Genomic DNA, 14,216 nt, shown 5'->3' with positions numbered 1-14,216 from the left:
AGGGGTAGAAAAGACTGAAGAATATAATAAAATTAGAAATAGATTGATATTTCAAAATTTACAAAAGTTAAAGCAACCACGGGCATTTCTTAAAAAATTCAAAAATTTTTTTAAAAAGAACCCTTTTACCGATTATCGCCAAATTCAATACCAACCTTCCTTGAATGATACTCTATCGATTAAAAAAAAAACAACCCGATATCTCAATATTTGCGGAAGTTAGAGCAACCACAACATCAAATCTGCACACACATGCACACATACGGACATTTTTTTTAAGGCGATATTTTGACGTTTTACAACAATCTGAACATATTAGCAGAAAAAACTCAAAAACCAATATCGGTAATAATTTCGTCCGCCAGTGAATAAAATCAGCAAATTCAAAAACCAATCTCTTCGTTGGTTTCTTCTACCCCTATTTCATATATAATTCTTTTAAATTTAGTTGATTAGACCCAACTTTATACGCAATCGAAGGTTCATATACGAAATTCACGAAAACAAAGCTTCCTCTATGAGGAAGCAAAAATTAGCCGATTTTACCGAGATCCCATTTTCTATATAATTAGTGTGGGGTTTTTTTAAAGAATGGTAGATCTCATAAAAAGAATCGATTTATGTTATAGGGAATCTGTGTCCTCCGACGCGTTCTTGTTCGGATCGCCTGTGAAATAGGCAACTCATGATAACATTGCGCGTGATGTCTAACATTACTAGTCCACACGTTCTTTAATTTTGTATTTTTTTTAAATCTTATTTACGTATTTTATTGCAAAAGATGGATCAAAGTGTCTGCCTTGCATCATGATTACATTTATCGTATCTATGTAGCATTAAATTTCTTACTGCTTGGAACATTGCAATATTATTGTTCCTGATTTGATCAAAAGCTCCCATGATCCTATCAATTAACTCCTCCCTAATGTCTACTGGAATGATGTATACCATTCAGATAATCTAACAAGGACGCATAACTTCTCAAAGATGCGTCGAAAGAGAGACATAAGTTTGTTAATAAAAAATGATATTTTTGGTGAGACCTACCATTTTCTAAAATTTGTCTTATACTTTCTGAAACTCTATATATAGATATTCTATGTTACTTTATATGTCTTAATCCAACCTTTCTCTTTCTTTCTTCGTGTGTGTCGAGCGTAATGTATTCTATCTCTTTCGCGCACGTGCCCATGTATGCAATCAGGGGTGACATTACAAGATATCAATAAGTAAAATATCAATGATTAAATAATAATTTTATAATAAATAAAGGATGAAGACGTGATTATGAATAAAAAAAATTTTTTGAAATAGTATAAGTAAACGAACTTATATATAACGATTAATTTATTATAATAATAATAAAATCTCAAGCGAAACGATTGAAATAAAAGTCCTTGACTCTTCCAGATTGTTTTTACCTGATAATCAGCGTACTGCGTTTTGTACTCAATGATTACTCGTAACGGCCAGCTAAGCAGCAGAGCGCTCAGACACCAGTAAATGTAGCGATTCGTGAACCACGGGTTACCAAGAACGGCAACCAGCATCGTGTTGACATTGTATCCGAGATCAAGACCCTCTCTCATCTCCATATAGTCGTCACTGAGTTCCTGGGCAAATGTAGTTTTTAGTTACCCACATTCCTGCATAAAATGATTATGGCTGCGTTCGAAAACTTTACTCAGGTGCACACCACATCGTTTCTATCTTTGTTACTTACTAAAAATTGAACAAGGACAGAACGCTTCTGGTGTATATATAGGAGCCAACTTTGTGGGGGCAGAACACTCCCCCCCCCCCTTAATAATTTGATTGTGGGGACGGCGCCCCCACAATAATTTTGAAATGACAAGAGTTTTGATGATGTAGTTCGTTTGCTACAGCAGGAACAATAGCTTCATGTTAGTTCAAAAACTAACAGTTTAAATGAATCGTAACAAATTCTAGAATTAAGTTTAAACATTGTAGAATGTATTCTCATTATAAAAAATTAACTTTTTGAGTGGCATCATATTAAAAAAATTCTTTAAAAAATGTTTAAAAAAGTGGTGTGACAACCGAGGATTAAGCTTTATAAGATTATTCAATACCGCCACAACCTGTCACTCAAGTATGGATCTCCAAGGCCTAAACTATGCAGAAATATCCTGTTTTCCGAATATAAGTTTTCACCCTTTCATCGAAATGATAAGGATTATGATCAATACTAAAGACGTGACATTCAAAACATAAATTTTAGTCACCTTTTTTGATGGTTCTCAAAATTGAAAGATTCTTCGCGCCGTCATGTCATGCCCGGCCACAAATGTCAGTGTCAATATGAAAAATTTTGTGGACAATGACACCTATTGAACGGCATTATAATGTCGACCCGCTGGCGATCATCCTTTTCGGGATATCAATAGAGGTGTCTCAACCTGCCTCATGTTTTAACTTGCCCCAGTATATGCCCTACACGTATAGTTACAGGGATCGTTAATTGAATCGAGTCCATTATATTATGAGATAGACGTTGATTTTATATCTTAGATCTTAGTGTCTGGAATTATTTATTATTCACGAAAGCAATAACAACAAAATAAATTTTGGTAAATTTTATATTCGTATTTAGCAATCTCTAACATTTTAAAAAATAATTAAATTAAATATGTTCTTCTCACACAAAAAAGATTAGACTCTAAAAGGATTATTAATATTTAATCTCAATATATATTAGAATAAAATTTATAATAGCAAAGTTTTTGGAAGTTGTGGACAAACCAGTTTATATTTTTAATATATTTTTTGCCGATCCCTGCTTAACACTACAAAATGCGTGATATATCAGTACAAAATTACTTTTTTCAAAAAAGGTAAAAAAAGGCGCCAAGTACACGCAATTTTTTTTACCTTTTTTGAAAAAAGTAATTTTGTATTGTTATAAATACTGCGACACAAAATTCGTTGAAGTCCTTAAGCATTTTACATGTACGTACATGTGGAAGAGGCGATACAGTTAGATTTAAATGCTATTGTTAACAAGTTTATTAGTCGAAATAAAATTCGTTATACAAACTTTTTACGATTATAAGTGTAAGTTTTCAATCCAATTGTGTATGTACATTAAATATTCTGTGTTTGTATCTATACTTTGTTTTATATGTAAGGATATAATCTACATAGTTTTGTATATTTCACCCCCCCCCCCAGATAATGTAAAGATTACTAAAAAGGTTATTATTTGAAATAAGAATTTCTTGCATTTCGCTCTTCTAATATTTTTTCCAAGTTGGCATCGTTCCTGGTGTGCACCCGAGTGAAGTTTTCGAAACGCAGTCTAAAACGTCTTTCTCTCTCCCCCGCTCCCTTATTTAAATTTTGCTCGTCCATGAGAGATTCAAGCCCGAGTTTGTGTAATACGAAACAATGATAACGACGGTTAACAACAGCCAACAGCACACATACACATGCACACACATATTTCCATACTTGTTCAGCGAAAAATCGTGACCGTGCCTCCTCGAATTCCGTGGCGGACCTTATGTTCGAAAACGCAAAGCCCTTGGTAAGCGTGATCTTCGTGATCGGTATCTTGGCTTCGAGTATCAATTCCTTACTGATGTCCTTCACTCCGCAATAGTCGTAATAGTAGTGGGAAGTGGCCGAGTGTGTGTTCACCCTCTCGTAATAGACCTGTGGAGCGAGGGGGTGAAAAGAGATTTATCAAGCGCGTCCTTAACCCTTCTGCTATCGCAACATCAATTGCTATGTATTCGCGATGCATAGGCAACGAAATATTTGCATTTACGATTTTTATCAGACTATCCGAGGTCTTTTGAAACTTTATAGTATCTCGAATTACTGTTTTAAGGTGATTGGGCCATGTACCATATGAGTCAATATAAGGGCTAAATTTTATTTTAAGAAAAACCATTTTTATGGATATATTCTAGACACTTGTATAATTACTGGTTTTATAATGTAACTTTTCATTCGATTACGTATCAATTTATCTACTGATAAATGTAAAAAGTTCAAGATTTGACTTCAGTTGACATTCGTACAAGAGAAATGTCGCGACATTGCATCTCTTCGATGTAGGCAGCTATCATGCCAGTGCCATGTGTTTGAGTGAGGTTATGTATTGTGTTTATGTTAAAAAATAATGGAAGGTAACAAACAATTTCGATAACGGAGATTTGCTTGCCAAAGAATAGTGCTGTGGAAAGAAAACACTACACGGCGCGACGTTGCCACATGTTCACGTCGCGTACAGCTGATCGAAAGGCCGACAAGAAACGCGACGATTCATCAACTTTTGATTGAATTTTTGGCCTTATTACACGTCAACGTCGTTTTGTCTTATACTTAACAAGTGCTAGAAGAATCAAATAATGTTATTTTCAGTTTTTTGAACTTGTTTCTTTACAGACAGTGAGTGAAATTCTCGAAAAATGTATGTTTTCGGTACAATTTCGCATAAAACCTATGTTAAAATTGCCAACTTTGAGATTTAATATCTTAACAACTAGACGTCAGATCTTCTCAAAATTGCAAATTTAAGCGTATTTAGGTTTTTTTTATAACATATATTTAATCCGGATTTTTTTCTTTAACATGCTCTGATGGCCCAATCACCTTAAAGTAGAAATCTAGCATCTACATATAATTCGGATCAATAAGACTGTACTTTTATCAACGCGGATGTGGAAAGATATCGATATGTCAAAATTTGTACTGAACCTTTAATTAGGTTATTAGGGAAGAAGTAATCCGGGTCACGGATAAATGGCGATACAGCATATTGTAATAATTCTTGTTAATAACCTTTTTTTCCAATAGATTGCCTATCCTACATTTAAATTACTGCAAGACAAGCCTTCCTGTCTATCATATATGTATGTTTATTTTGATTTGACAAAATGTCAGTTAAAGTGTTATTTACTATAAGCTCTTGCCGCCACGTCAAACAGTCACCACTGAGATCTATATCAACAATTAACTTATAGTGTTTGGACGCGACATTGCTCGGAAAACGACCGTTATATATACCAACTTAGATTTGTCTTCTGCGCGATAACGCCCAATTTCAGACAGCTGCAACTACCGTGACCACCTTAAAACAGACTTGTACTGGAAAATTCTTCCGCACCCTGCTTATTCATCAGATGCTGTGCTTTCAAATTATTACCTATTTCGATCGATGCAGGCCGAAGTCAAGAAATAAATCAAAGAATTCTTCGTGATCAAGGAGTCGGCCTTTTATCGACGCGGAATCTAACTTCTGCCTGAAAGGTGGCAGAAAGTAACAGATTCAAACGGCAATTAGTTTAATAAAAAGAAAAAAAATTAACCATTTTTTTCTTAATAGATATTTTTTACGTAAAAATTCGGATTACTTTCTCCCAGCCTAACACATTTTTTAATTTTTTAAACAATTTTTACGAATATTTCAAAAGGGCTGCACCTAAAAGCATGAAAGGGTTAAAAAGGAAAGCATGTCCGATAAGAGGCAATGCGGCGCGTCACCTGCGTGGTAGTATAATTATCCCCGTTCCTGTAACGCGTAATCTGCCGTTTCCTGCGCACGTAGTGATAGGAAACTGCCTTCCACCATATCCGCGGCTGTGCCATCTTTAGCTGTGCCAATTTGGACAGCACACTATCCTGGCTCTCCGCGTGTAATAGATCGATCCTGATTGGCGAATGGTAGCACTCCACCAGATAAACCAGATACAGCATCCCCATAAATGCCACCTGTACGACAAAGAGAGGGAAAGAGGCCGAGATGATGGTGATAGAAAAGCCGAGGGAAAAACGCGACGTGCATCCAAGCGTGCGTGCAGAGCGGTGAAAAGATCCGAGCGAGGGGAGTCGATTATATTACTCTTCGTCGGGTAATTTTTTTTTTAAAAAGGAACAAAATAGAGGGTTGATTCGTAACAAAAAGAAGAGGCAGGAGAGTCGTTTCCTTTTATTTTTTCCTTCTTTTCCCCATATCTCCCCTCTGTATACATACCGGAATATATATATAGCCGTCGTCACAGGGCGATGATACGTGCCTCGTACTTCTGATGGGGAACTTGGTGTAGTTGACCATAATCTGAGAAATAAGAGAAACAATTTTCGCTTGTAGGATTACAAAAGAAGTTTCGCCACATGTGCGGCGCGGCATGTAATTATGGATGTTAAAGCCTTCTTTCGACAGTTTTCTAACAATTTAATCATATAAAGATTCAAATTGCTTTGAATATTGTTTCAGACCGAAAATTTTCTAAAGTCTTGAAAAATCTTAAAAGTTTTATACATTGTAAGATACTTAAACGTCTTGTGTGTCTAGAAAATTTTTCTTTATAAACGTTTGAATATCAAACATTTTTTTAAAACTAATTGTAAGATCATGTCTAGATGTATAAAATAGAGGAGATGGATTTAAATAATAATGTAAAATGTTACAATATGTTTTCAAAGTGTTAAAAAAAAATTCAAAACTTAGTACAGAAATTTTTAAAGATGTTTAATATCTTTCAGAATTGTTTAGTTCCAAATAATATTCGAAACAATTTATATCATTTTTGTGACACCTTTATATTTTTTAATTGTAGGTATGATTTTAAAAACGTATTAAGATTATTACGCGTATAGCATATAAAGATGAACAATTTAAACAATTCAATCGTATAAATATTTAAATTACTATTTAAATTATCTTTGAAAATTATTTGAAGCTGAAAATTTAAGCAAAACTTTGACAAATTTTAAAAGTTTCAAGCGTGTCTAAAAAATCACACATTTAACATTTTTTAAGAAACATTAAAACGTTTGAAACGTTTCAAAACTCGTAAAAATAAAATAATTATTTTTGTCTGTAATAAAACAGAAAACAAGTTTAAACAATAATATGAAAGAGGAGATATATTTTTAATATATTTAAAAGACTTTTGAGACCTCTTAATAATGTAGGAATATTTCAAAATTTTCAAAGTTTAAAAATTTTTGGATAATAATCGAGGCTATTCAAAATCTAATAAAATTGTCGTGATTTAAAACAATTCGATGTTTCAGTCTGTCTATCTCTAACGGGATGAAATCGGTTGTGCGACACATAATTGGTCGTACCTTGGTAACGTTAGCGCATCTGCACCATGTTACTGCCGCGAGACAGCCGTATATAAGAACCGTCAGCACCAAGCATTTGCAGTTCGGTTCCTTTTGCAGCGCGCCGCACAGCGTCTGAGGGACCGGTCGCTGCTGAGAGTGAAAGATTAATGCGCAAGGTCGTCAGTTATTTGCGAGCGCAGAGCGGAAAACGTGAGAGCGCGCTTATCGAAAATTAATATTTGGCGGAAATAATGTTACATCTAATAAAAGTAACAAATTTGTCTTGGATGGTTTTTGTGGCGTATTAAATTAACGCTATTGACCTCTTATGCACTTTTCCGTTATTTATTAATAAAAGTAGATCTTTTTTATCTAGATAAACGTATATCATGGCCAAGATATATACCTATTTCTGAGATAATAATTTCTTAAGTAAAACTGATAATTTCAAGTTTTGAATTTTTAAATAGACCTCTGACATCTATTACGTCACACCAAACATTAATTTCTGTAATTATTAATTATGATTTTTTATTTTTTGTCACAGAATCATAAATTATTACATTAAAGCTATAGTTTTTTTAAAATTAAATTTAAAAAAACGTGAACAACAATGTTTTTTTAAATATAATTATAAGAGTGGATTTCACGATACAAACTGTCTTTTAAATTTAATTAAATGCAAAAATATTTGTTGAAAGTATTCTTAATTATTTCTACATTCAGATATTCCATGATTGCAATAAATTTCGTACGACGAATCTGGATCGATCATAAAAAAACAAGAAGAAAGAAGAAAAGAAACGACAGAAGCGCGGAGGGTGAACGGACGCTCTCGCGGTTGCCAACACGTACTTCCTCGTTTTCTCGATTCATGACGCCACCGGGTCCACCTTCGAACTGGACGATTATCTGGCGTTAGGAAGCAAATTGCGTCATTTCAGCGTCGTCTACCATCCTTCCGCTCGCTTCTCACCGAAATGCGGGATTTCTCCTACGATCCTGCAGGTATCACGAGTGAATCACGACAACAATATGAATCTATCAATTCTTTCTCCTTTCTCATTGTAAACGCTTGAAGAGTACGTCGAGATTACGTCACGCGGGACACCGCGATATTGCATCATGAACACATACAAGTGAGCTTCCTATCGATGCGCGAATTGTCCGCTTGGAGATGATTCATGTCAGTATTTCGGTATTCAATGAAATTTCGTACGATGCAGATTTATACCGCAAAATTTATTAGTCTCTACCAGAGATATTTTATTTTACATCCCAGAAAAGCATTTTTATTGAACTTACTTTCTTTTTTGTACATTGAGGCTTTCATTTCTATGATGGTATATATATATGTTTTTTTTTGTCATGACGGAAAAGCATTTTTAATAAACTTACTTTCTTTTCCTGTAAATTAAAGCATTCTTTATTTCTAAAGTGTATATATATATATATATATATATATATATTTTTTTTTTTTTTCATGATATTTATGATTATTTCGAAAACAATATATAATGAGTAAGCTGCGCGACCGTGGTAACGTCGAAGAAACCATATCGACGTTTTAGGCAGGAAATGTAGCGATAGTTATGTGACAGCCACGTGCTCGCGCGTTTTGCGTAATTTATGTAAAGATTGCAAAATCAATCGCTCGACTGTGTGAGCTTAGCTATAACGCGAGCCCACATGTTGGTGCGAAATTAATCCAGCCTCGTCAAACGCCTATATACGCGTTTATTTGACACGCGCGCGGTATCCCGTGAAAAACATCCCTCAACGACGCACGACGCGTTCTAATGCGCGCGAATGTGGCGATTTTGTGAAGCGATGTAACGATACGAACGCGCGAAAATCTCATGCAACGTCACACTTTCTGGAAAAAAAAACAAACGTTCGGACATTCGATGCAGTTCTCTAGCTGTTCTCTGAATAAATCAAACAACTGGTAGGATACTGCTGGAAGAATCGCTCGCGGTTGAGCAATTGTTGTTGAATATTGAACTTCGTGAATGATCTTTATACTTGGGCGAACAAAATTCATATAGAACGAATACTTTTACTTCAAACGCATAGCTATCTATCGACCGTTTAATAAATATCCGTTTTGCAAAGTTCAAAAGTCTCATTTTATAAAGCTCAGATTAGTTGAGAAAGAAATACATGTATATACCAAAAGAAAAAAAAGGAAAAAGGATATGTCACGCAATTAGCATGCGAGTCCTGCAGGTTTTGTAGATGCATCCACCATACGTGATTATTGTACTTTACCGCCACTTTGGTGGACATCTGAACGACACCCGCCACATCCTTGCGTCGCGTTTCACGCGATTTATTCACGCGAAGATCACAATCCCGTCGTCGCACGTTCGCGGACTCAGGATTTATCTATACATCGGGGAAAAAGGAGGAAATTCACGCGAGGAACCCTCGTGCCGGACGCGATAGAATTAACGAGAAAGCGGTGATGGCAGAATGGAAAGTACGACGATACATATCGCACATGATATCATGCGCTCCCAACACTCCGCCGTAGCAGCGCGTCACCGTGAAACATGGGTGTGGATCTACTCCCAAGGAACGTGCTGCGTGCGATCACTGCCGCCAGCCTCCGATCACTCCGTCCACCGTATGGAGCATCCCCCGCGACGGCGCTCCGACTGACGGACGGGGGTAGTCGACGCTCGGCTCAACCTCGGCGTCGGCGTTGGCATCGACGTCCGCGTCGGCGTCGGCGTGGCGTCGACAGAGGCTGCTGTCTCTGCCCGCCTGGCGTCGCGATGCGTCACGTCGATGCCCGCGCGTCGTTTGCTCCCTTCATCGCGATCCTTGCTTGCTGGTGATCGGCAGTGCTGCGCGCATGAACGAATGACGCCATAAACCTTGAGAGGCCGACTCTCACCCCGATAACATTTAATGAGAGTGTTTAGGAAGGTCATCGATAACAACGCTGAACGAGGAATGTCGAATGCCGAGGTATTCTTCCGGACCGGATGGAGCTTATACAATTATGCAAACGACGTCAACTTTAAGTTTTCTGTCTTTTGAAGATATGGTTACCCAATTATCTTGCGTATATGTATATTACTATATGCTAATTAAAAATATAAAATAATTATGCATTGCAACATAAATAGTGTTGATTTGCGTAAAAAGAATGTTTAGTATAGGTGAATAATATTGTTTAACATTTCATAATTTTAAAAATGTTAATATTTTTTTAAAAAGTGTTGAAATAAAAAAAATTGCGCCAAACAAAAAGAGAAAATATAATAAACGTTTTAAAAATAAAATATTTAAAAATCCACCAAGATGATAAAAGATATTTAAATAGTTTAAAAGTTAATAAGAAGTAAAAAGATATAGAACATATCTGATTATGGAAACAAACTGTTTAAATCTTTGAATTCTATTTCCTCATTTTATAACATTTTAACAAATTTAATTAAGCACAATTATAATTATGATATATGTATGTACATACGTACAGCTCATCATATTTACTCTTTTATTTTGGTCGTACACTGTTAAATTTGTAGTGTCAAATTATACTCAATTTGCGTCATTTGTAATCATTTCTATACATCACTGTTTCTACTCAATATGTCATTAATTTAATTAAAACAATGTTAATTTAACTAAACTAATGAAATTAAAATAATACTGTGAATAAATTTTGATATACGCGATAGTTAAAAATAACAATGTTATTTATCTTGATATTAATTTCAATTTTATCTTTTAATATTAACATCAGTTTACTTGGTCTAACAGCGTTTTATTCCGGTGTGCTTACAAAGGAAATAATTGAGCTTGCAAACATGTAGACACATTGACGGACCAATTTACCTTGACGATCTGAGTCATGGGTAAACTTTCCATTTGTGCGAGGTTGTGGCGCGTTTGACCCTCTGAGCGGCAGCAGGCACGTGGTGACATATCCAAAACTTACCAACGCTGTTTTTGCAACAATTATTTATTCAAATGTAGTCAATTATATTTATTCAAATACAATTAAAATATAACAAGCGTCATATCGTTATATCTTTGTATTTGAATAAATATAACGCTTGTTATATCTTTGTATTTGTCTTTCATCCAATTTTGATGTGCTGCATAAAAAAACACATAGGTCCATTTAAAGAATCAAAATGACAGCCAGAATTCCTGCAAATAAAAATTCTATAAAAAACTGCAATTCAGCACATTAGTAACCTTTCTAGTTTATCTCGATGAAAACCGTATCTCAATATTTTAAATGGTTCAAGGGATAATATAAGGAGTGTTAAACACTTGAGTTAATTACCTTGTATATAATGTAATTTCTTATGTATAAAATAAAATATATTAAATGTTACATTAATATATTATATAATACATGTATAAATAAAAGATAAAAACTGATAAAATGTTAAAATTATAATCAATGGTTTTTTTTTTAAATAAAAACAAATTTATTTTATAAAATATGTATATAAAGAAACTACATTTAAAATTTTATTGTCCCTTTCGTTTTTCTCAAATTAATGTTTATAATTTTTAAAACATTGCTAAAAAAAACCTTTTGGATAAAGTTCCGAAAACGGCCCACCTCCGATTTCGATGAAACTTTGTGAAAAGCTTCGTTTTGGGTTAAAATGAAAGCTCTTAAAGGGATGCTGAAGCCGTCTGTTTTACCGAAATTTTTTGTCGTCACGTAGCGTTGTATTAATTTGACATAATTAAAAATCCTTCTCCAGAATTGCAGTACATACATTAATGATTCGGGGGAACTCCGATTTTATATAGAAAACGAGAAAAAATTACGGAAGTACAGATTTCCTTATCCTAATACTTTTATCCCAATATGGCGTTTCGAGTTGCGGCGAGCTGTCAGCTCGTCACAAGATGTATTTCATATAAGAGAAATACCATTGGTACGAACGCGAAAACAAGTTCCCCTGAATTGCACAACAAGAAAAACATCGATAAACCCTCCAAATCGAGATTTGGAAGCGTAATATAAAAGTATAATGTCGATGTGCATCGTGCGTATGTGTGCGTGCAATGTAGCGTGCTATCCTTGTCTATATCTTTGTCTATACAAGTACAGATATAGTCGATCACATAGAAAATGGTAATTTTGTCGGTTATACAGACGGCTCCAGCATCACCATGATAAAACCATTTTTTTAAGATAAAATGATAAAAAATATAGGAAAATCTTCATAATTCTACAGGATGTTATAAATTGAATATATACTGTTTTTATTGAATAATTTTGTGTTTTTATCCTCCCTCGCAGGCGGGGGTGGGTGTATAGTATATGGTTCGGATTTTCAACTTTCCACGCGAACCGAGGTTTTAGGAGTCGCCAAAATTCCTTTTAAGAGCTCTCATTTTAATCCAAAACAAAGCTTTTCACAAAGTTTCATCGAAATCGGAAGTGGACCGTTTTCGGAACTTCACCCAACCTTTTATTTTAATTCTTCCAAATGTTTGAAAAAATAATGTTGTTTAAAAATTTCTTATTATAATTTTTTATATTTTTATTGATAAAGATAATAAAAATGTTTGGTGCACTTTAATCCTTAACATCAGGTATTGATTTAAAAAATTTGTTACAATTGTTAAATCTATTTTCATAAAAGTATAAGAAGTCAAATTCTGCTTGTGCATAGCATATAATAATGTTTCTGTAATGATGATTTTCAAATCGTAAATTTTAAATTTTATTTTGGTATCTTTAATTTATACAGACAAAAAATTTCGTTAACAAGTGGTTTTTTAAGGAGAAATATTTTCCTTGAATATAATTCGATCAGACAAATTAACCGTCACGCGGCCAGGCTTGCGACACGACCGTTGTTAGTGACACAATATTCATTCATATAAACATGTAGATGCTATAATATCTATATCCATATATAGATTAATAAATTGCATACATTCGCTTAAATTAAACTGCTGAAGTGGGATCGGCCACGTTTGCTAACTCAAATATGAATTTCCGTATTATTTCCAAGTAAATACCTCGTTTAAATAATATTAATAATTACAATTTATTTACTTTCTCGTTAATCTATATCCACATATCCGTCATATTTTAGAGAAATGCAACAATACTACATTAATGTTACATTATTTTATAATATCGCCTTAATATTCTTACTCTGACTGACAACTTTAAAAGATATACATAATTAATTTTTAATAATTATCAGAGATGTAATTTAGTTCATTAGAGAGAGTTATTGTGCGATGATGTTAAATTAATTAATATTTCTTATTATTATTAAAAGTTTTAGTCTATGTCTCTGTAAAATCATCTTTAATCAATTCTAACAAAATCAAATATTCAATGACAATCACATATATCCGAAACTCGATTCAATCATTAATCAATCGAAATTACAACACTTTTGCTCGCAGACTTTCAAGTTTTTAATCATCTTGAGGTAAGCTGCTTCCATTTCGATTCTATTTCACCAAAAGTTTATTTACGAAACTTCAGGAACGTTTCGTGAACGATTTGAAAAAGATATGTTTTGATCTCCAGTTTTCCGGAGAACGAGAGCTATACGCGTGCTTGGGTTCTTACTAATTCGTTAAATGATAAGGCATGAAAACCGTTAATATTGCTCGAGTTATTTCATTTTGTTTTACTAAGGCAGCTACCAACTATGGTTACGCGGGATGAAAGCGCGCGTTTTGGCGTCATCTTGACGACGGCTATCTATCGATTGCAATTTGAGATGATATAGGCCAAAAGAATAAACGCGCATGTATCTCAAAGTACAATAGGGACACAATAGGGAAGAATGTGGCGCAGAAACTAGTTGAATTCACTGGCAACGGAATGTATGTTAACCTAATCATTAATTATTATTTTATTAAAATTATTAATATTTGATTATTGCATGTATTGATTATTATATTATTTATTAAGTATAAGAAGGAATTATGTTTATTAAAGAAATTTTGTATATCTCTCTACTTATCTGCCTTTATGAGAATCGTGAAACAACTGCTTTTTTTTATTGGACGTATGATTCTCTACAAAGTTAAAGAATTAAAACTAAAACATAATAGGGGTATTCAAATAAGTTAAAATTTAACGGTTTGACAGGTTATGTCGGGTTAAAGTCGAGTAA

The 14,216-nt window shown here is 34.1% G+C and overlaps 1 protein-coding gene and 1 long non-coding RNA gene across 6 annotated transcripts in view; one reads left to right on the top strand and one right to left on the bottom strand.

Moving 5' to 3' along the window:
* The window catches only part of LOC112461403, a 27,212-nt gene extending 17,485 nt beyond the window's left edge, over nucleotides 1-9,727 (bottom strand). For 2 of the 5 annotated variants that reach the window (XM_025026633.1, XM_025026637.1), the window contains exons 1-7: nucleotides 9,355-9,727; nucleotides 7,939-8,085; nucleotides 7,102-7,233; nucleotides 6,002-6,085; nucleotides 5,512-5,739; nucleotides 3,472-3,675; nucleotides 1,422-1,613 (exon numbers count right to left, since the gene is read on the bottom strand). In XM_025026633.1, the coding sequence (XP_024882401.1) occupies nucleotides 1,422-1,613; nucleotides 3,472-3,675; nucleotides 5,512-5,739; nucleotides 6,002-6,085; nucleotides 7,102-7,233; nucleotides 7,939-7,959 (861 nt within the window). In that variant the 5' untranslated portion in view covers nucleotides 7,960-8,085; nucleotides 9,355-9,727. Of the gene's footprint in view, nucleotides 1-1,421; nucleotides 1,614-3,471; nucleotides 3,676-5,511; nucleotides 5,740-6,001; nucleotides 6,086-7,101; nucleotides 7,234-7,938; nucleotides 8,511-9,336 lie in introns of those variants that run through there. The other 3 variants (XM_025026635.1, XM_025026636.1, XM_025026634.1) reach the window with 3 other exon arrangements.
* Nucleotides 9,728-13,850: 4,123 nt separating this feature from the next.
* Nucleotides 13,851-14,216, top strand: part of LOC112461409 — a 1,272-nt gene continuing 906 nt past the window's right edge. Inside the window, exon 1 of the long non-coding RNA XR_003041546.1 lies at nucleotides 13,851-13,923. This is a non-coding gene — a long non-coding RNA (uncharacterized LOC112461409). The remainder of the gene's footprint in view (nucleotides 13,924-14,216) is intronic.

This window comes from Temnothorax curvispinosus, unplaced genomic scaffold, assembly GCF_003070985.1.
Source record: "Temnothorax curvispinosus isolate PA1 unplaced genomic scaffold, ASM307098v1 QBEX01011355.1, whole genome shotgun sequence".
Taxonomy (NCBI): domain Eukaryota; kingdom Metazoa; phylum Arthropoda; class Insecta; order Hymenoptera; family Formicidae; genus Temnothorax; species Temnothorax curvispinosus.
The sequence above is the reverse complement of the archived record's forward strand: the minus strand, read 5'-3'. Positions and strand labels throughout refer to the sequence as shown.